This window comes from Pelodiscus sinensis, chromosome 10 (assembly GCF_049634645.1).
Source record: "Pelodiscus sinensis isolate JC-2024 chromosome 10, ASM4963464v1, whole genome shotgun sequence".
NCBI lineage: Eukaryota > Metazoa > Chordata > Testudines > Trionychidae > Pelodiscus > Pelodiscus sinensis.
In genome coordinates this window covers 55,836,431-55,859,995 of record NC_134720.1, presented here as the reverse complement: position 1 = coordinate 55,859,995, position 23,565 = coordinate 55,836,431, and the positions used below count along the sequence as shown (strand labels likewise).

The 23,565-nt window shown below is 46.6% G+C and overlaps 1 protein-coding gene across 2 annotated transcripts in view; it reads right to left on the bottom strand.

The window, feature by feature from the left end:
- Positions 1-23,565, bottom strand: part of MELTF (melanotransferrin) — a 61,815-nt gene that overhangs the window by 22,948 nt on the left and 15,302 nt on the right. For both annotated transcript variants that reach the window (XM_006129846.4, XM_025188106.2), the window contains 7 exons: positions 22,946-23,045; positions 16,361-16,543; positions 15,878-16,034; positions 7,134-7,201; positions 6,114-6,301; positions 4,996-5,155; positions 643-794 (listed from right to left, as the gene is read on the bottom strand). In XM_006129846.4, coding sequence (XP_006129908.2) covers positions 643-794; positions 4,996-5,155; positions 6,114-6,301; positions 7,134-7,201; positions 15,878-16,034; positions 16,361-16,543; positions 22,946-23,045 — 1,008 coding nt within the window. The remainder of the gene's footprint in view (positions 1-642; positions 795-4,995; positions 5,156-6,113; positions 6,302-7,133; positions 7,202-15,877; positions 16,035-16,360; positions 16,544-22,945; positions 23,046-23,565) is intronic.

The window sequence follows — 23,565 nt, the reverse complement described above, 5'->3', positions numbered from 1 at the left end:
TCATTTTACAATGTGGCACTAGGCCAGATTTAACAAGAAGTTTATTGATTGGTAAATGATAACATTCATCTACTTACTGACAGAAGATCTGCCAGTAATCTACATTCCATAACAAAGATAATGGTGAAGGAAAAAAAAAAGAACGAGCTGGATAAAGCCGGACAAAATTGTTTGTGAACACCTTTACCTGATGTCAGCAAGTGAGCATTTGAAAGGCAGCTATTAATCTCTGTTAAAGGTTCTTTCTCTCAATGCACCACACTACCTTTTGGAGGATAGAAAGACAATTGTTTGCCAGCCTTATTGTTTAGGTATTTATCTTAAAAATATTTTGGGAAAACTGATGTGGAAGGTATTTATAAGCATTATTAGGGGTGAAGAAACCAAAAACAGGTATAGCTCTGGACACAGTTGCATGAGATTGTCACTCCAAAATCTCAGGTCTTGACCACAAGTCTGACAATCTCCTAGATTTACTAGCCAGTGCCTACTGCTTATGTATAGAGCCAATGTCACATGACTGAATAGTTCTGACCTTCTCCAGCACAGGACAGTTGTACATGCACACATTAGCTAAAGCATTACAGTACAGTCATGGTCAAGAACCTGTATGGTTCATGCAAAGCACAGTAAAAAGCCCACCTGGATCATTTCCATACACTGTTGTGTTGTCTTGGCTGAAATACACTGGATCTCTGGTTTCAAGTTCTTTTTTTTAAAGGCAACAGCCATTTCACCACATTTCCAGGTCTCCTCACTGAGCACAACACACCATCGCAGGCTTTCTGGTAACCCTGCATTCAATTTGAAAGAAAATGATAAGAATTACATGTAAACATGTATATAGTCTGTTCATTATCAACAACATATTCCCCTCACCTGATTAAAAATGCACACTTAGAAATTAACACAACTGTAGCAAACCTCATAGTACAGAATAAACAGAGCTGGGGTGGAATGAACATAAAGACAATTCTTTACTGATATTTTTGACACAAACAGACCTGATGGTTCTCACTAGCTCCCTGTGACGGGGTGTGGCTACCTACCTCTTGTCCTCCCCCCTCCACCATGAACTGAACAGCAGGGGCTGCCTGTCTACACTGAGTTCTTGCACAAGAACACGGACGTTCTAATGTATAAAATCAGTGCTTCTTGCGCAAGAACTATGATGCTCACGCTCAGGAATAAGCGCCTTGCACAATTGTTCTTGCGCAAGAGGCCAGTGTAGACAGGCAACATGAATTTCTTGTGCAAGAAAGCCCTATGGTTAAAATGGCCACCAGAGCTTTCTTGCGCAAGAGAGCGTCTACACTGGCACGGATGCTCTTGCGCAAAAGCACATGCCAGTGTAGATGCTCTCTTCCACAAAAGAGTTCTTGCATGAAATCATGCCAGTGTAGACGCAGCCCTTAGGGAGTTGCCCTGCCCCATCTGGCTGAAAGGGCCCTGCAGGACATGCTTGCAAGGGAGACCAGGTATAAAAGCCCAGGGAGCCATTCAATTGGGGCTGGCTGCCACAGGGGAAGGAGCTCAGGCCCAAACTCCTGAGCAACAGCAGCCACAACAGCTGCCTCGCCTCCAGAGCAGCACACCCGGTAGCTGCATCCATGGTTGCCCCAGAAGCAGCAACTAATGTCGGGGGACAAATAATAACAAAACAGGGTCAAGGGTGTCTGGTCACAGGTTTAAAATGAGGGAACCAGACAGGGACTCCGAGCAGAGAACTCCGGACAGTGCTCACTGCTCCTCAAAGCTGTCGATGGAGCCAGTGGACACCGTCCAGAGGAACTCTGCCCGGATGTGTGACACTAGGGAAGAACAGAAGTAGGCCCCACAGTCGCAGAGAACCCCCTTGTCCAGCATCCTCCTCCTGGTATTGGAAGTGGCCCAGGGTGGAGGATTGTCCTCCGGAAGCTCAGTGCCCTTCGTCGGGAATCCCCGCTGAGCACGCAGTGAAACTCTCCACTGCCAGCAGGGCTCTGGGCTGGGACCCAGTGGCACGGGAGGGCCCAGGTCCCCCTACATTCCCCCCCGCCTCACAATTAGCAGTTTGGGAGGCTTCCCTATGGACTAGGCCTCCCTGAGAGGGGAGCGTGTCTGGGACTAGGCCCGCAGGGCTGTATATACCGATAGGGGGAACTGTACTTTGGAACTACTCCTGCATGGCTGTATATACTCTGATAGAGGGAACTGTGCTTTGGAAGTAGGCCTGCAGGGCCGTATATATCCTGATAGAGGGAACTGTGCTATGAATTAGGCTGGAAGGCTGTAGGTACCCTGGTAGAGGGACACTTGAGAGGAACTGGGCCTACGGCCCGTGTTTGCCCTATGCAAAGGGGGCACTGACCCAGATTTTGGGGGCTTTTGGGCCATTGAAGGGGCCTGCCCCTCAACACTCCCAAATGAAGAAACAGGTGCCTGTGCTGCTTAATCGTACTGCACAGGTCTTCGTAACTACTGTGCTAGGCACAGCAGCCATGGAAGGAACTACTGACTATACCACAAATCCATTCACAAAGGATAAATGAGTCCTGCTGCTGTTGTGCTGTCTGTACATCCCTAGCTGTGAAGACCTATCCAGAGTGCAATCTCATAGACCAACCTGAACAGACACATGCAATGCTTTCTCAAGGTCAACTGCTTCTGGAAAACCACCAAAGCAGACAAATTCTGTAGGCAAATCCTCCATTATTGCAGATATTCAGGGTTCTGAGCAGTAAAAGCAAACATGGTATCATGCGGTCCAGGCTGCCAAGAAGGCTCATTGTCTAGTACAGAGATTTTAAGAATATTCTCTATTATAGTCTAAGGCAAGGGTGGCGGAAGGTTCCTAAAAGTGTGAGAGAGAGTCACATTTCCAGATCGCCTTATTGAGCACACTGCACTGACACTTGCCCCTTCCCTTGAAGTGCCATTCCCCATCTAGTCCCTTCATCCAAGATCCCACTGCCCCCTGCTTGCTCCTCTCCATCTCCACTTCCACATCCTAGCTCACCGTTATGGATAGTAAAAGATGACGGGACATGGGACCCAGCTGACCCTGTTCCAGTGTTCCTGGTCAGAGGTTAAGAGCTATGGTCCCTCTATGGCACTGTGTACTGCTCTAACACTGTGAAAGAACTTTAAATGGGCAGGTTTCCCTACGCTGGGGAACTTTTGTACACCATTCATCTTAGGTACTTGTATGGCCCTCATTACTCTAGTATCTGAGCACCCTATAATTGTTCATGTATTTTCCTCACATCACTGCAAGGCAGGAAACTGCTGTAATATTTAACAGATGGGCACAGAAGCACAGAGAAGATAGGCATCTTGCCCAAGATCACACAGGAATTCCATAGCAGACCAGTATAGGACTTGAAGCCAACCCCTCTGCTGATGCTGTAACCACCTTCTTCCTCTCTCTCTCTATAGAAGCCAGCTCTATACCACCCATTCCCTGCCTCCCCAGTGTAAGAGAGAAACTGTGGATGGGGCAGTGAATGGTCAGAGTACACATCAGTCTAGAGATCCCAGGATGATATAAGGGTTACAAACAAGCACAATTTAGAGCAGTCCTGAGGCTGCTTGTTCCATCTGGATTAAGGTGTAGGCTGATGAGGCCTATGGCGAGGACCCTCGTTCCTAAAGTCAGATGATGGAATCAGAATCTCAGCTCTCATTACAAAAATTTCTATGATCAATGGATGCAAAGAAAAGCCTGACAAGCCTTCATGTAACTAATGCTGACCAAAGTGTGCTAGAGCAATGGCTTCCATAGTGAGCACCTCATTCCTCTTACTCTGAAACATGCCATCATGAAGAGCGACTGAGCCATGGTCTTGGGGCATGGCTCTAGTGGACCCATGTTGGTGTGCCCACATCTTAGAATTCCCTATTTGGCCCTGGCTGTTCCAAATTAGCCAAGGAGCTGAACCGGTTCCCTGGCCAGCCATTGAGCAGAAGGAAAAGAACGGAAAGGTGAGACACACACGTGCAAAGGGCTCAGCTCACTGCCGCAGAACACCTGAGCTCTGGAAATGTATTAAAGATCCCACCAAGCCCTAAAGTTCCCATTAAAACAATGAGAAACTCATCCGATTTGTTTACCTAAGGTACAGCAGGATTTGGTGCTGTATGTTTCACCCGTTTCTGCTGCATTATACTTAACTGACTGAAATGTGGGCACTCAGCATATCAAAGCTAAACAGAACAACCCCTAAGTGGTAGAGGAAAAAGAAAAGGTGAAGCTGTAAATGAGGGAGTCATTTTAAGCAACAATACCAATTTACCAAGCTAAAACCTCACTGCTCCTATTGACAAGGTAGTTCTACATTTCTTGCAGTTTGCAATGGAGCTCCGCTGGCTCCAAACTGCAGTTTGGGGAGTTGTAATGTCAATCTGTGATCCAACACAGAGGCTACAATCATCCATGTGGGGAAGGAAAATTGCATCAGGTGTTCAGGTACCATCAAGAGGGGCATGCTGCAAGAATCAAGACAGAATAGGAAAAAAATCATGAAATCTCATCACTTGTGCATATTTCAGGACTTGGAAACTACAAGGCATTTAACATAATACAAAACTGCACATCTGTGCTACCCCACTTGTAACCATTGTGCATTCTGTCTTAGGCTCAGGGATGGAATATAATTGAACACAGTATCAATCTAAAGTTCAGGAGACCTGTCCCTTTGGTCTCCCTCTGGGTCTTTGTACTGAAGGTAGTGATCAGAATTCTGCTTTCTGGGCTTGCCCTGTGGATTGAGGAATCATATCTGTATTAGTTTGCTCAGCATAGATACCCCTGCTTCTTCTATACCATCATAACTGGACCCCTGAAGCAGTGTTTCATGTTCTCAAATTCAAACTGGTCTACTCTCCCACTCCAGTGTGATGTTTGGATCTTTGTGCTCCATGCATTCTCCAGGAAGTCAGGATGCAAACAATGAGCTCTCTTGTATCAGCACCTCTACTTGTGATTACAGAAGTAAATCCAAAGGCCCAACTTACTGCTAGGATCGCAGCTCAAGCCTTGCATTGCATGCATATACTCATCACCCAGCCATGCCTGGTAGCTCTGATCTGTGATTGGAACCAAGTCTGTGGTGGTGTCTTTGAAGAGAAGGTTCTTTGCATTGTAAGCCGCAGAATCAAACATCTGAAATCTTTGCTGTAACATTAAGGAAAGAGTAAGAGTCTATAAGGTAAACACACTTTTCCCTGATGCTTGGCCTGAACTTTTCAAGTCAGCTTGTCATTAATTCTTCAGTGAGGTGTATGGAAAAAATCCACACCCTTGACTGACGACAAACACTCAGTGGAAATGTAGCTTTGTTGACTGGCAATGCTTCCATTGATCTGCTTACTGCCCTTCAGGGAGGTGACATGTCCACAGTGATGGAAAAGCCTCTTCAGTTGGCATTGGCTGCAGGTCCATGATGGGTTATGCCAGCATTGGTAAACCAACATGGCTATGCTGATTCAATCTTTGTGTTGTAGACAGGACCTATGTCTATGCTACTGCAATGCAGCTAGAGGGCTGCTGCTATGCCAGTGTGGTGCCATGGAGTAGATGGTTCCTACATCCATAGAAGGGGCTTTTCCACTGATGCAAGTTGTCCAGATCTCTGAGAGGCAGTAGTCCAGTTGATGGAAGAGTCTTTTCATCAATATAGCCACTTCTACACCCATGGTTAGGTTGTTCTAATTACCATGCTCAGGGTATGAATTTTTACACAGTCCTGAGTGAATTGCAGGCTCAAACTAAGTTGTAGGTGTCCATCAGGCTACAGTCTATGTCATGTTTAAGACTGAGATGAAAAGATCCACATAATTGGGAATCTTGGCATTTAGGGCACTCTCTCACTTGTACCTTCACAAGGCACGAACAACTGCCCTTCAAGAAGTTCAAGTCTTGTTCAATGTCTCTTGTTATTTAGGGGCAAAGAAAGTGTTGAGAGACCACAAGCCCCATCCATCTCTGGGCCTGATCTTCCCAGATTTTGAGTGGCCTCCACTCTCATTTAATTCCCACTCAGCTGAAGCTTCTGAGCATCCCACAGGATCAAGCCAGGTGGGAGGGGACAACTTTAAAAGCCAGTACAACAGACGACAAAAAATATATCCACCTGCCCCTGCTTAAGCATCTGGAAGATGAGTGACCCATCAGTGTCAGGTCTGACAACAACAGCGTGAGCTGGGACTCGGGCCAGGTGGCATTTCCTCCAGTCTGTAATCTCAGCTGTGCTGCCATCACGACAGAGAAGCTGGAAGTCCCTGGAGCGAAGCTCTTGTGCCCATGAGGAAGGAGTCTGGCCTGAAATCAAATAGAGAATAGTCATGAAATGGCTTTCAAAATACACTGGGAGCTGCTGATGCTTCTGTCTGACTCTGCATTGCCCATCCAACCACACTATTTTGAAGGCACCTAATCACATGAGCCCCAGTTACCTTGTATTTCTTAATGCATGGTGGGGGAAAGATATTCTTGTTGAAGCTATTCCTTTCACTTCAGATGTAGCCCTAGGAGATTGTTGGCAGCAGAACATAAAGCAGAACAGCATTCAGGCAGCTTGGAATTAAGCTGGGGACCATAGCTGTGCTGAGACGGTCCTAAAATCCAGGTGCCCTCTAATAAACAGTGCTCCCCTAGACTTGAAAAGTGGGGTCCTGATATCTGAGTGGCATGTACTCACAGGTCTAGTACATAGGTGCCATGGGTATAGGGGAGGTGGCATTGATTAGTGGTGCCATAAACAAGCTCCTTTCTGCCTGTTTCTACTGAGATTCCTCAACAGAGAGGAGCATAATCCACTATTATTTGTATCCAACTTTTAAAACAGTTCAAAGCCCAGGATGGTTTGGAGCCAGGATTTTGGTTCAGGTAAATCTCTGCTTTCAGACAGCAATTACATGTGTCTCTTCACTTTTTGCTGAAATCACCAGTTGATTTAAAAAAGGCTATTCTGGGGACATATTTCTTTTTCTTGTGTTCACAAGCTGTTCTTGCTTCATTTCACCTTTATTTCTGGCATCAGATAAATTCTGAACATATGAATTTGCTCTTATGTTTGGGGTCAGCAGATTAGCAACACTTTAGAGACTACAGCTAGACTTTCAAATGAGAGATGACACTTTGCATTACTTACCATCTGTGTTTTCAGACACTGTGCTGTGCTTCACGAAAGCAACATCTCCAGCTCCTTCAGCCAAACACCTATCAAAAATCAGATTGCACTTATACACTCTTAATCGTAATTATGGAATAATTACACAGTAGACATATGCATCGAGGTGTCCCAAAGATGTCCCAGTAGTAATCATAGAATCATAGAATAATAGGACTGGAAGGGACCTCAAGAGGTCATCGAGTCCAGCCCCCCGCCCTCAAGGCAGGACCACGCTCCGTCTACACCATCCCTGACAGATGTCTATCTAACCTGTTCTTAAATATCTCCAGAGAGGGAGATTCCACCACCTCCCTTGGCAATTTATTCCAATATTTGACCACTCTGACAGTTAGGAATTTTTTCCTAATGTCCAATCTAAACCTCCCCTGCTGCACTTTAAGCCCATTACTCCTTGTCCTGTCCTCAGAAACCAAGAGGAAAAAATTTTCTCCTTCCTCCTTGTGACACCCTTTTAGATATTTGAAAACCGCTATCATGTCCCCCCTTAATCTTCTTTTTTCCAAACTAAACAAGCCCAGTTCATGAAGCCTGGCTTCATAGGTCATGTTCTCTAAACCTTTAATCATTCTCGTCGCTCTTCTCTGTACCCTTTCCAATTTCTCCACATCTTTCTTGAAATGTGGCGCCCAGAACTGGACACAGTACTCCAGCTGAGGCCTAACTAGTGCAGAGTAGAGCGGCAGAATGACTTCACGAGTTTTGCTTACAACACACCTGTTGATACAACCTAGAATCATATTTGCTTTTTTTGCAACAGAATCACACTGTTGACTCATATTCAACTTGTGGTCCACTATGACCCCTAGATCCCTTTCCGCCATGCTCCTTCCTAGACAGTCGCTTCCCATCTTGTATGTATGGAACTGATTGTTCCTTCCTAAGTGGAGCACTTTGCATTTCTCTTTATTAAACCTCATCCTGTTTACATCTGACCATTTCTCTAACTTGTAAGGTCATTTTGAATTATGTTCCTATCCTCCAAAGAAGTTGCAACCCCACCCAGTTTGGTATCATCTGCAAACTTAATAAGCGTACTCTCTATCTCAATACCTACATCATTGATGAAGATATTGAATAGTACGGGTCCCAAAACAGACCCTTGAGGAACTCCACTTGTTATCCCTTTCCAGCAGGATTTAGAACCGTTAACAACAACTCTCTGACTATGGTTATCCAGCTAATTATGCACCCACCTTATCGTGGCCCTATCTAAGTTTTATTTGCCTAGTTTATCAATAAGAATATCATGCGAGACCGTATCAAATGCCTTACTAAAGTCTAGGTATATGACATCCACCGCCTCTCCCTTATCCACAAGGCTCGTTATCCTATCAAAGAAAGCTATCAGATTAGTTTGGCATGACTTGTTCTTCACAAACCCATGCTGGCTATTCCCTATCACTTTATTACCTTCCAAGTGTTTGCATATGATTTCCTTAATTACCTGCTCCATTATCTTCCCTGGGACAGACGTTAAACTGACTGGTCTGTAGTTTCCTGGGTTGTTCTTATTCCCCTTTTTATAGATGGGCACAATATTTGCCCTTTTCCAGTCTTCTGGAATCTCCCCTGTCTGCCATGATTTTTCAAAAATCATAGCTAAAGGCTCAGATACCTCCTCTATCAGCTCCTTGAGTATCCTGGGATGCATTTCATCAGGACCTGGTGACTTGCTGACATCTAACTTTCCTAAGTGATTTTTAACTTGTTCTTTGTGTAGGAAGATGCTGAACTATTTGCTATCTTCATGTTGTGAATAAGGATCAAGGAAGAGGCTAATGACTGGTAGGATAGGTGCTGACTATGCTTGGTGCAATATAAGACATAAATAGCAAGTGATTCTCTGCCCTGAAAAGCCTATAGTTTCAGAGACACAGGACACGTTGGAAGACCTGGAATTATGAATAATTGTTTAAAATGGAAGGATACAAGATTTCTGTAATTTATGACATCTGTGGGGGTTGGCCCAACACACAGGGAAACACAGGCACAGGAGGGAGGAGTGTCGGGGGTGCTGCAGCACCCCCAGGTTTTCTACAAGGCTTGCCTGCGCCCAGGGGACAGCCCTGCTGCCAGCTCTGGGTTCCCAACAGCCCCCTGTTCCAGCCTTCAGATGGCCCCTCGGGGGTATTGCTGGCTGTGCCAGCTTCAGCTCCCCTTGGAGTCCTGCCAACTGCCATCCCCACAGGTTCTGAAGCTTACTGTCTGTGGGTCCATCCACTGGCCCAGGGCTCTGCAACCACCGCAAGCTGTGGCTGGGTTGCAAACTTGCTCGGACTCGATGCCGTTAGTGGCAATTGCATCCAGTCCGTCTGCTCCAGGAGAGTTGGCAGCTCTAGCTGTGACCCCTGCCTGGGGCTGAGAGGGGTGCAAAAACGGGAGAAGAGGGAGGCAGAGCTCAGCACCCCCACCCTAAAAAAGGTTCCAGCAGCATTGCCGGGAGAAGAATAAGTCATGCACACAGGCAGTGACAGAAGAGGAGGAAAGGAGGTTTTGAGGCAGGTGGTGACAAAGTGGAGGAGGATGGGAGCACAGTAAGAAATAAAAGATCGCATTGCACTTGGAATGGGAAGAAGTCACTCACTAAAGAATAGCCGTACTGGGTCAGACCAAAGGTCCGTCTAGCCCAGTATCCTGTCTGCTGACAGTGGCCAGCACCAGGTGCCCCAGAGAGGGTGGACCGAAGACAATGATCAAGTGATTTGTCTCCTGTCCTCCCTCTCCAGCCTCTGACAGACAGAGGCCAAGGACACCATTTTATCCCCTGGCTAATAGCCTTGTATGGACCTAACCTCCATGAAATTATCTAGCTTCTCTTTAAACTCTGTTATAGTGCTAGCCTTCACAGCCTCCTCTGGCAAGGAGTTCCACAGGTTGACTACACGCTGTGTAAAGAAGAACTTGCTACCCATTAATTTCATTTGGTGTCCTCTAGTTCTTCTATTTAGGGAACTAATAAATAACTTTTCTTTATCGGCCCTCTCCACACCACTCATGATTTTATAGACCTCTATCGTATCCCCCCTCAGTCTCCTCTTTTCTAAACTGAAAAGTCCCAGTCGCTTTAACCTCTCCTCATATGGAACCCGTTCCAAACCCCTAATCATTTTAGTTGCCCTTTTCTGAACCCTTTCCAAGGCCAAAATATCTTTTTTGAGGTGAGGAGACCACATCTGTACACAGTATTCCAGATGTGGGCGTACCATAGTTTTATACAGGGGCAGTAAGATATTCTGGGTCTTATTTTCTATCCCTTTCCTAATAATTCCTAGCATCCTATTTGCCTTTTTGACCGCCACTACACACTGCGTGAAAGTTTTCAGAGAACTGTCCACGATAACTCCAAGATCTCTTTCCTGATTTCAAGTATCAGAGGGGTAGCCGTGTTAGTCTGAATCTGCAAAAGCGGCGAGGAGTCCTGTGGCACCTTATACACTAACTGAAGTGTAGGAGCATAAGCTTTCATGGGCAAAGACCCACTTCGTCAGATGCATGTAGGAGCCCTTATGCTCCTACACTTCAGTTAGTCTATAAGGTGCCACAGGACTCCTCGTCGCCTTTCCTGATTTGTCGTAGCCAAATTAGCCCCCATCATACTGTACATATAGTTGGGGTTATTTTTCCCGATGTGCATTACTTTACACTTATCCACATTAAATTTCATTTGCCATTTTGTTGCCCAATCACTCCGTTTGGTGAGATCATCTTGGAGTCCCTCACAGTCTGCTTCTGTCTTGACTATCCTAAACAGTTTTGTATCATCCGCAAACTTTACTACCTCACTGCTTACCCCTTTCTCCAGATCATTTATGAATAAGTTGAAAAGGATGGGTCCCAGGACTGACCCTTGGGGAACACCACTAGTTACCCCTCTCCAATCTGAAAATTTACCATTTATTCCTACCCTTTGTTTCCTGTCTTTTAAGCAGTTCTCAGTCCAAGAAAGGACCTTCCCTCTTATCCCGTGGCCATGTAATTTACACAAGAGCCTTTGGTGAGGGACCTTGTCAAAGGCTTTCTGAAAATCCAAGTATACTATATCTACTGGATCCCCCTTGTCCGCATGTTTGTTAACCCCTTCAAAGAACTCTAATAGATTAGTAAAACAGGATTTCCCTTTACAGAAAACATGTTCACTTTTGTCCAACAAATTATGTTCTTCTACATGCTTCACAATTTTACTCTTCACTATTGTTTCGACTAATTTGCCCGGTACTGAAGTTAGACTTACCGGTCTGTAATTGCCAGGATCGCCTCTAGAGCCCTTTTTAAATATTGGTGTCACGTTGGCTACCTTCCAGTCATTAGGTACGGAAGCCGATTTAAAGGATAGGTTACAAACCACAGATAATAGCTCAGCAATTTCCCATTTGAGTTCTTTTAGAACCCTTGGATGAATGCCATCCGGTCCCAGAGATTTGTTAACATTAAGTTTTTCTATTTGTTCCAAAACCTCCTCTAATGACACTTCAATCTGGGACAGTTCCTCAGATTCATCACCCACAAAGGACGGTGCAGATTCAGGAATCTCCCCAACATCCTCAGCCGTGAAGACTGAAGCAAAGAAATCATTTAGTTTCTCCGCAATGGCTTTATCATCCTTGATTGCTCCTTTTATAGCTCGATCATCTAGGAGACCCACAGGTTTTTTAGCAGGCTTCCTGCTTCTAATGTACTTAAAAACATTTTGTTATTTCTTTCTGAGTTTTTGGCTAGCTGTTCCTTGTACCATGATGATGGTTCTTTGAGATGGTGGGTGCATCCTTGCACTGTCAATTGGAGAGTTTTCTTAGCAGTGCCTGGCCACTCCATGCCTGCACAGTAGCCACTTCATGGTGCTGTTTGCATTCATTGATTGCACTTGCGGTATGGCTCCTTCCATCTCTTCTCTTCCATGGAATCTGTTGTAGAGACTCCAAAGTAGAGAGAAGAAGAGAGGGTAGTAGACCACCCTTAGGCAGCCTCATCTCGAAGAACCATCATTACTGCACAAGGTAAGTAACTTCATCTTCTTCGAGTGCTGTTTCTGTGGGTGCTCCACTCTAGTTGTCTATAGAGCAGTGCCCCCTTGGAGGTGGACTTTAGAGTCATGCCTGAGTCATGGATCAGAGGACAGCCCATCCCACCATGGCTGCAGGATGGGACCAGCTGTAATGGCATAGTGTCTCCCAAAAGTATGCTCAGAGGATCATATTGCTGCCCTTATATGTCCTGCAATGGGACATCTTTCAAGAATACTGTTGATGCTGCTGCAGCTCTGGTGGAATTTGCTGTTACTCAGTATGGTGGCTGCTTGTTATGTACTGTGTAGCAAGTATATACACAAGAGGAGGTCCACTTGGAAAGTCATTGAGATGAGATAGCTTCACCTTTTGAGTGTTCAGCAATAGATTGAAAGAGTCTGGGAGATTTACAGAAAGGTTTGGTCCTGTGGTGGTGAAAGGCGAGGGCTTGCTTAACGCCGAGTGTATGGAGAGATGTCCATAAGGTGTCCTTGTGCGGCTTAGGAAAGAAGCCAGGTAGATGTATTGGCTCATTGATGTGAAAGGTAGAAGCCACTTTTGGTAGAAATTTGGAGTGCAGGCGTAATGTCTGCCATGAGGCCTGCTATCTCTCCCACCCCTCTAGCTGAGGTAAACACTTCCAGGAACGCCACCTTCATAATTATATAGAGAACATAAGAACGGCCGAACTGGGTCAGACCAAAGGTCCATCTTGCCCAGTAGCATGTCTGCCAACAGTGGCCAGCACCAGGTGCCCCAGAGAGGGTGGACCAAAGACAATGATCAGCGATTTGTCTCCTGCCATCCTTCTCCAGCCTCTGACAAACAGAGGCCAGGGACACTACTTCTGTCCCCTGGCTAATAGCCTTTTATGGACCTAACCTCCATGAAATTATCTAGCTTCTCTTTAAACTCTGTTATAGTCCTAGCCTTCACAGCCTCCTCTGGCAAGGAGTTCCACAGGTTGACTACACGCTGTGTGAAGAAGAACTTTCTTTTATTAGTTTTAAACCTGCTCCCCATTAATTTCATTTGGTGTCCTCTAGTTCTTCTGTTATGGGAACTAATAAATAACTTTTCTTTATCCGTCCTCTCCACACCACTCATGATTTTATATAACTCTATCATATCCACCCTCAGTCTCCTCTTTTCTAAACTGAAAAGTCGCAGTCGCTTTAACCTCTCTTCATGTGGGACCCGTTCCAAACCCCTAATCATTTTAGTTGCCCTTTTCTGAACCCTTTCCAAGGCCAAAATATCTTTTTTGAGGTGAGGAGACCACATCTGTACTATTCAAGATGTGGGTGTACCATAGTTTTATACAGGGGCAGTAAGATACTCTGGGTCTTATTTTCTATCCCTTTCTTAATAATTCCTAGTATCCTATTTGCCTTTTTGACCACCGCTGCACACTGTGTGGAAGTTCTCAGAGAACTATCCACGATAACTCCAAGATCTCTTTCCTGATTTGTCGTAGCCAAATTAGCCCCCATCATACTGTACGTATAGTTGGGGTTATTTTTCCCGATATGCATTACTTTACACTTATCCACATTAAATTTCATTTGCCATTTTAATGGCCAATCACTCAGTTTGGTGAGATCTTTTTGGAGTCCCTCACAGTCTGCTTCTGTCTTGACTATCCTAAACAGTTTTGTATCATCTGCAAACTTTACTACCTCACTGCTTACCCCTTTCTACAGATCATTTATGAATAAGTTGAAAAGGACTGGTCCCAGGACTGACCCTTGGGGGACACCACTAGTTACCCCTCTGTGAGTTTTTGGCTAGCTGTTCCTCAAAATCTTTTTTTGCTTTTCTTATTACATTTTTACACTTGATTTGACAGTGTTTATGTTCCTTTCTATTTATCTCACTAGGATTGCACTTCCACTTCTTAAAAGATGCCTTTTTGTCCCTCACTGCTTCTTTTACATGGTGGTTAAGCCACGGTGACTCTTTTGAAGACAGCAAGTGGCTAAAGGTTCAAATAGAGGCCTTATGAGGTTTGTGAGGATGTTGTTTAAGTCCCAGGGAGGTGTAAGTTCCTGAATCACTGAATATATTATTTGGAACTCTGTTAAAATCATTTGGTGATGGGCTAGGAAAAAATTGAGGAACCATCAATTGGCTCATGGAATGTGGTAATAACTAACAAGTAGCCCTTAAGGGAACTAATGGTCCTGATCCTCTGCGATCGAGCAGTGGTATGGTCCAGGTGATAAGAAAGGTGTTTCCAAGGTATCCCTAGTCAGAACCTGCTCTGGAGCAGAATTGGTGACATTTTCGATTCTTGTGGGTTGCGAAGAGCTTGATGTAAGAAACTCCCCATTTGTGGAATATTGCCTGAATGATTCTAGGTTGTATCTTTCAGTCGTGCTGTTCAGACAAAAGGCGACTGAGCCCGTACAGCCATGGTATTCTGGGTGCCAGGTGACTCCCCATACAGTAAGGGAATTCTTCGAGAAGATTAGGAAGGTAGGAGTGTTTTGTCTTTTGGCTGGGCTGTTCCTGAGGGAAGCAGCCAAAGACCCGAGGGTGGGGACACAATCCTGGTTTAGAGGGGCAGCTGGAAAAGGGTGAGTTTGAAGAAGTTTGTGATAAAGTTTCAGTGTAGAATTAGCTCAGCATTTTTGTTTCTTCTGATTTGTAATCTACTTTGATCTGCCTGTTCTCACTTATTAACACTTAAATCCTACTGCTTGTACTTAATAAAATCACTTTTATTTTCTATCGAACCCAGTGTAAACAATTGTTACCTGGAGGGGCAACCAGCATGTACATTCTCCCTTTCATTGCTAAAGGGAGCTTAACCAGGTAATTCATTGGGTGTTTTCATCCCATTTGGGGAGTGGTATCCCAGGAAGCTGGGCCCTAAACTGCACTCTCCTTGGACCTGAAGAGGTTTAGCATCTGTACTGCTTCTCAGGGGTGGGGGAATGATCTCAGGGTGGGAGACCAGCAGAGCTGGTCCAGCAGGACCAGGCGGTGAGAAGCCTCATAGAATGGGAAGGCGAGTGGCCATGTCAGTACCTCGGGAATCACCCCCAAGGGGTCTTCTGTGACCTCACTCCGTCACAAGGGAGATGGCCAAAAAGTGTAGAAAAGATGGGTGTATTCTTGGTGCTAGGGAAAAGTCATTCAGACCTTCAACCAATGTTTCAAAACTGCTGTTTTGCAGCAGACGGATGGCTTCTCATGGTTTCTGTGTTGTGGTCTAAGCCTAACGTTCAGGTTTAAAAACTGTCAGGGTTCTTCAGTGTTTTCTAAAATGGCATCAAATCCAAGCATGTTATGTACTTATGGACTGTGCTTAGGTGAATATCAAGATACAACTTCCCAGGAGGTGAATACTGATGAAGATGAAACCAACGTCAATGGGCTTTCCATTCACAAACCAAGTAATAAGACCTAGAGCTTGTATCAAACAACAGTTATTCCCTTTTAGCCTGTGTATCGAAGTTTTAATTTTGAAAAAAAAATCTAATAGTGAAATTATTTTAAGATTACCTCAGATTATAAATTCAGGCCATGGATTTGCCTATATTTAGCTCTATGTTTTAACAGGTTTGCTACTAGCATTATTCATTGGTTCTCAGAATTTTGCTGAAAATTAAATGGAGGTCAGATATGCTACTCCCTTGGCAACGGGAGTAGCATAGACAGACAGAGGTTAAAAGTTATATACTAAAACGTTACCTGAAAGCCCCGCTGTAGTCGTAGTATTTCTCCTTTGAATTGCTCTCACATTTGTTCTGCCCAGATGCATCCCCTTGACAAAGCTGACAGAGGGATTTGGGGTAACTTACAATATTGGCCCCAGGAACGCAGCTTGCACTGAAATATTCACTAACAGCTATAAGTGAAATTAAGGTAACAATATTTTAGCAATTAAAACCAAAATGGCAAGACCACATTTTAGCAAACCTTAATTATATATCTGCATACATTTAAAAAGTGATAACAGTTTCTGTCGGTTTTTAAAAATGATTTGTAACTAAATACACTGGGCTAAAAGCTGATCTGAGCAGCTTCACGCAACAAAACAAGGGGGGGAAAATCAGCTAGAACCTAAGGTTCTTGTCTATGCGAGTGCTTCTGCTCTCCAGGGAGTCCACATTCATGCCAATGTTCAGTGACAAGGCCTCTCTGGAGAACAGGTAACATCCCAGCAACCCTTACCTTTTGGAACATCACATCCCATCATTGACATGCGGCCACTATCAATGAGGTAGCCAATTGGAACATTCCAGCCAACTGTTCTGTTGATGCCTGTGTGGCATGACCTTACGCCCTTCAAACTGTTGATGCTAATGAAGGAGTTTTTTCTGACAACAGCCACTGCATAGTATGAAATGCCAATTTCTACACAGAAACAAAAAGGAAACAAAATGAAACTTATGTAGTAAAGGAATTACAATAAGAGACATTGACCTGGCACCTTTTTATACTCTTTCACATCCATATTCAAAAGGCACACAGCTCACATTTCTGGTACATCTCTACTGACCTCAGTAATAAGTTTGGCCTGTTGTTTCTTCCTGTTTAAATGTTTTTGTAAATTAAGCTTTACTTAGCAGATATATTTATACTTTAATTTGTAAGAGAAACTCCCCATAATTACTTTCTAGTTTAATTTAATTTGTATTTTATAGCATCAGGGCCCGAGTATGAAGGGGCAGGCATTATTTTCACCAGTTTATGGTTGATGTGATTCACAAATTCATAAAATTTCATGTCAGAAGGGAGCATTAGATCCTCTAATTTGACTCTTGGACATTAAAATTCAACCAATTACCCTTATATTGAGTCAAATAATTTGTGTTTGACTAAAGATAACTAGCATTTGACTGAAGCATACGTTCCAGAAAGGCATCCAGTCTTGAACTGAAGACATCAAAAAATGGAGAATCCACCACTTCCTTTTGTAGTTTGGTTAACAACCTTCATCGTTAAAACTTTGTGTCTAATTTCAAATTTACCTGCTTGTGAGTCTTAATCTAGGAAACTCATGAACGCTAATGGTACAAGTACTATTAACTTATTCTCTGAAGACTTCAGGCTGTCACCTATGGCTTGTCTACATTCACAATTCTCTTCACCTGTCCCTCCCAACACCCAACTGCACTAGCAGTTCCACCAGTACCATTGATGACAATGGTGGGAGCACAAAAAAAAATGGTTACTTACCTGCAACTGTTGTTCTTCGAGATGTGTTGCTCATGTCCATTCAAATGAGGTGTGCACGTGCCACATTCCCAGAGCGGTTCCCAGAGTGGTTTTCCCCCCAGCGGTACCCGTCGGGCTGGCAGGTCGTCCCCTGGAATGGCACTGCTATAGTGGAGCATAAGTACCCCTGCCGGCACTCCCCCTCCTCAGTTCCTTCTTCCTGGCGACGCTGATGAAGGGGAGGTAGGGGGGGAATCGAATGTACATGAGCAGCACATCTCGAAGAACAAGTTACAGGTAAGTAACCCTGTTTTCTTCTTCGAGTGGTTGCTCATGTCCATTCAAATGAGGCGACTCCCGAACTGAAACCATATGGAGGTGGGGTTGGAGATACACTCCTAATGAGACACAACTCAAGGGTGATGAACAACCAACCAGAAATTTATTTAACTGAATAACATGACATAATAAAGGAACGCAAGTGAGGTATTTATATCATCCATACGATATATAACCCCCCCCCCCTTTTTTTTTTTTTTTTAACAGAACTGAACCGAGAACAGCAGAACCCAAAGCAACAGCATCCCCGGCCTGTTGGGTGAGCGCGTAGTGCAACGTAAACGTGTGGACAGAGGACCACATGGCCGCTCTACAAATCTCAAGTATCGGAACTTGCGCCCCAAAGGCTGTGGAGGACACATGCACTCTAGTGGAGTGTGCCTTAACCTGGGGCGGCTTTCTGTGCGCATAACACGCCCATATACTTGAAGAGCTCCAAGTGGACAACCTTTGCACCGATACCGGCAACCCCTTCATGCTTTCCACAAAAGCAATAAACAACTGAGACGATTTGCGAAAGTGCCTCGTTCTGTCTATGTAAAAGGCTAACGCCCTTTTTGCGTCGAGGGTATATAAAGCTTACTCCTTAGGGGAGCAGTGTGGCTTTGGAAAGAAAACGGATAAATATATGTCTTGAGACATATAGAATGATGAGTACCACTTTGGGGAGGAATGCTGGGTGGGGGCGTAGTCTGACCCTATCCGCCGAGAACACCAAATACGGTGGTTCCACCATCAGGGCACGAAGCTCAGACACCCTGCGTGCCGAGGTAATGGCTACTAAAAACACTACCTTAAGGGAACATGTGGCCAAGGGCTCAAAAAGTGGGGACATAAGCCTGGTGAGCACCAAGTTCAGATCCCACTGAGGCACAGGTGCCCGCATGTGAGGGAACAACTTATCTAGCTCCTTTAGAAACCTTTTGACTACCGGCTTCGTAAACAGGGCTCTGCCATCAAACCCCGGGTGGAAAGCTAACAGGGACGCTAAGTGCACCCTGAGCAATGAGGTAGACAGGCCTCCTTGACGCAGGTCGAAGTAGTTGTCCAGTACCACCGGAAGAGGGGCCAGACATGGATCTATGCCATTCCCGGAAGCCCACAGGGAGAACCTTTTCCACTTGGCAGCATAGGACAACCTGATAGTCGGTTTCCTGCTACCCAGCAGAACCGCCTGCACCCCCTGCGAGCAAGCATGCTCAGGCTGTGTTAGCCATAGATAAGCCACGCTGGAGGGACTTGATGTTCGGGCGTGTAAACGTTTCGGACCTTCGGACTAACGCCACTAACCGTGTCCACCCGTGGGCGGCGATGTCTGTTAAGGGCAGCCACGACATCTGCTGCACTGCCAAAACCCCCACTAGGAGCACGAGGCCTACGCCTCCAGTACTTCGGTTGAGACACCTGGAACCGAGGCCTCCCCGGCTGTCTATTCAGAAGCTGCCTCCTCTGAGGTGCTGGAGTGTAGATGCCTAGTGACCTAAGCGTAGACCTTGTGTCCTTCAGGCTATGCAGCCTGGAGTCTCTGTGCTCAGAGAATAGGGCTTTCCCATCGAAGGGCAAGTCCTGGATTGTGGACTGACATCAACCAGGATCCCTGACACCTGTAGTCAGGAACTGCGGTGCATGACCACGCCAGATGCCATGGTCTGAGCCGCCGAGTCCACCACACCGAGGGAAGCTTGCAGGGCTGTACGGGCGATAGTCCTACCCTCCGTAGCCATAGCTGCAAATTCCTGCCTACCATCCTGGGGCAGCCTGTCCCGGAACTTATCCATCACCTGCCAGGTGTTATATAGGCATAGTGTCTGAGACCTCACTGCTGTACCTCACCTGCTGGTTAGCAATGTGCAGTTGGACTCCACCAGTCACATAAACCTTGAGTCCCAACAAGTCCAGGTGCGTTGTCTCCCTGGCCTTAGGCATTAGCCCCGGCTGCCCTTGCCTCTCCTTTTGCACTGCCGCTTGGACCACCAGCGAACCTGGAACTGGATGGGAATAGTGGTGCTTGTGCCCTGCTGCAGAACGTAGTACCTCCTCTCGAACCCCTTAAGCATGGGGGTTATGGATGCCGGTGTCTACCACAAGGCAGCAGTGATCTTAGCCACTGTTTTGTTAAGCGGCAGGGCCAACTTTGCGGGGGCATTCTCAGTGAGGATGTCGACCATAGAGTCGGAGTCCTCAGTCACCGGCTCCACCGGCACCTCCAGATTAGCTGCCAGCCTACGGAGCAGTTCCTGATGGGACCTGGCGTTCATTGCCGGCATAGATGGGGCCAGTTCTGCCAGGGCCTCATCGGGGGACAATGATGATGAGGACTCCCAAACAGGTCTGGGGTCTTCCATCATCTCTGCAGAGTGGACCGGCTGCTGGGGTTCCACACAAGTGGGTTGTGGAGTAGCCACTGGAGGCACTTCCCCTAATTCCCCTTGCCTCTGTGGGCTGTCCACCTGGGAGGATGGAGGAGGCCTTGACAGCGAGGCAGACAGTGTGCTCCTTCTCTGAGAGACACTGGACATATGTGAGGGTGGCATCGGGGCCTGCCACTGATGATAGGCCTGGGGCATCCAAAAAGGCCAGGCCAGCTGAGCCTGTGGGGGCCACATCTGCTGGAACTCCTGTGGCACCAGCTGGTGCCAAGAATGGGAGCGGTACTGGGATGAAACCCGAGACGAACTCACAGAGCGCAGCGACTCTTCGAAAAGTCTGACGCCAACCAGGGCAGTGCCGTGACGGGCTGCCCAGGAGTGAGAGTAGGCCTGTACTGAGCCATGGACTCCAGTTTTCCCACATGGGTTTGTACAGGCAGGTGCAATAATAGCCGTGCCGGGACCCTGGTGCCGGGCAACTGCTGTACCAAACCGAAAACAGGGACTGATGCTAACAGTGCTGTCGGTGCCAGTGCAGGCGCCGGTGCCAGCATTGCTGGTGCAGGTACCGGTGCAGGTGCTGCTGCGGATGCCGGTGCAGGTGCTGGTGCCAGTAGTGGAGCAGCCCCCACCGGTGCAGTGCGGTGATTCACCAGTGCCCTCATCGACGCCGTCGGTGCAGGCACTGACTCCACAACCAACGACGGTGCCGGCAGCAATGCCCGTGCCTCCAAAGTTACTGGTGCTGACCAGGCCCCCGGTTTAAAGGAAGCTACTGGTGCCACCATGGCCCCTGGGGGACGGGGGGGGATGGAGGCAAGGCCGTCAGCCCGATGAACTCACGAGCTGCCTCGAACGTCTCCAGAGTGGAGTGCGCCAGTCTCCAGGGTGGGTCAGTCCTCCTCTTCTGCGTGCCCCTAAAACTAGTACCAGGAGAGTCCAGGCCTGGAGAACGATGGTGCCGGTCCCCATGTGCCTTATGGCTGGGTGATCTTCCCCTGGAGTCCTTCACCCTTTGGAGCCGGAGACTGCTACCGGTGCCTCAGTGCTGACGTCTTCGGTACCCCGGTACGGGAGGATCCCGGTTGCGCCTCCGGCACTGAAGCTGGTGCACTGCACACCGCGGGCTCTCTAGATGGTGCTGGTTGGAGAACTGACTCCATAAGCAGCAGCTTTAAGCAGGAATCCCTTTCCCGCCACGTACACAGTTTAAACCCACGGCGAATTTTGCATGAGTCTGTAAGGTGGGACTCTCCCAGACACTTTAGACAAGCATCGTGGGGGCCTCCCTTTAGCACAGGACACACAAGGTTAAAAGCTGTGTGGACCTGGCATCACCCTCTCCCTCTCTAACTAAGTACCTAACAGCTACAATACACAAACAACAATAACGAACTAACTGCCAACGGGCGAACAAACTATCCTAGCTGGGATCTGTACGAGACAGCAAAGCTCCAACGACCGTCATGGGCGGTAAGAAGGAACTGAGCAGGGGGAGCGCTCGCAGGGGCACTTATGCTCTGCTGTAGCGGTGCCACTCTGGGGGGCAACCTGCAGGCCCGACAAGTACCGCTGGGGGAAAAAACGCTCCAGGAACTGCGCATACGGCGTGCGCACACCTCACGCAAATGGACATGAGCACCCACTCAAAGAAGAACTGCCAGTGTCTTTGAAGAGCTGATTTTAGCTAAGTAAGAGGAAAGGGGAAGTTAAAATGCTAGTGGGCTGCCTACACTAGCAGTCCCATCATGTTACCATGGAAATAGGGATAACTGAAGGAACATGCTAATGTAGACAAAGGCTGTGCCTGAGTTCCCTCTCAGTGAAACAGGGACAGGTGGTCAGATTTACAGTCTGTACTTATCTGAGGCCACATCTATACTACCTGTGGATGGGATGCCTCAGAGATCAATCTTTCTGGGGTTCGATTTAGTGGGTTCTAGTAACAACCTGATAACTGGAATTCTGAGGGAATCCTCCACCCCGTCGATGCTCCTACTCCTCGCAAGGAGTAAGGGAAATAGAATGGAGCATTTCTCCTGCCAACCTCCTGCTGTGGGACCCATGACTAGGGGCTCCAGACAATTAGGGAGCCACCAAAAGAGTGCTAGAACCTCTGTAGCAGGGATCTGGGTACCAGTGCCCGAACTGTGACCCTGCCTCATGCTCCTTCTCTTTCTCAACCCCTGGCCAGGCCAGAAGCCAAAACCAGGCCATGCTAAGAGCCACCCATGGAGCCCATGCCATTGTGGGGAGCTCCAGACTCTCTGACTGTCCTGGGAGCACAGGGTGCCCAAGAGTGCAGGTGGTGAGTGCAGGACTCCCTGGTCTGGCTCCAGATTCTGGGCTGGCCAGAGGGCAGAGCCTCAGAAGGAAGAGGAAGAGCAGAGTATGGGGCAAGGTTACCAGGAAAAGATGGGTGCCACTAGCAGAGAGTGTGCTTCACAGCAGGAGAGCTGATCTGCCCACTACAAAGCACAGACCCTACCATCCCCACTCTGCACCTACGTCCATGTTAAAAAGTGTGGGGGGGAGGGGCGCGTGGTCCTCCTTGCCCCCTCTCTTTTCTGGCACCCTTTGGATATGGGGGGCCTTTACCGCTAGGGTGTGCCCAGAGCCTGAATAAATCTTAATCCACCTCTGCATGTAACAAATCACACTTCTGGCTCCTCTATCTGGTCATTTTCCTTTCCTCTCTGACTTCAGAATGAGCTAATAGTTGTTTTAGGAAAAATAAATTTCTGTTTTGATGAAAGGACAGTTTCCTTTCCCTTAGATATCACCACACTGTGACCTTCCTTCATTTATAACCACTGCATAAACATGTAGGAAGACACAGTCCTTGCCCAGAGATTAGACCGTAAACCTCAATTCTTTTGTGTACACATACCTTGATCGTAGACTTCTCCAACCACAGGTTTCAGATTATGTTCTTTACCAGCTTGATAAATAGCGCCACCATCCAGTGTCACAGCATCTGCCAAATTATTCTGTGTAAAAACAAAGTCATAATTTATATTTCATCACAGCTGTTAACACCCCTTCACCAGCTGAGAGCAAAACTTTTATAAATTCAATGACCCTTTGCAAACATGGTAGATATTAATCTCTAGCTGGCCAGGGTGTTCTCTCATAGTCTTCTGTGTCATTCAGATTACTAATAAACAGAGAGAATATGTCACACCACTCTGCATAGCCAGATTTGGGTCTTTAATATAAAACCAGGGGTGAGGTTGTTCCTATTGCTGTTGAAAAGCACAGGACTGTGGTGACTCCACTCTACAGTTTCAGAAAGGTCACTGCATTTTGCTGATGTGAGAGAGTTTGGAACCCAACATTTTTTACTAGTTTGCCCCACTTTTAGCTCTCCATTCAGCTCTAGGGAATCCTCTCAAACTGGAAGGTAGGGATAAAGGTACAGGATCATACATTTAAATTCATGATCTGAGGCACTTTGTGGCAATTTTTTTTTAAGGATTAAAAATACTGATACCAAAGACAAGTGTGCTC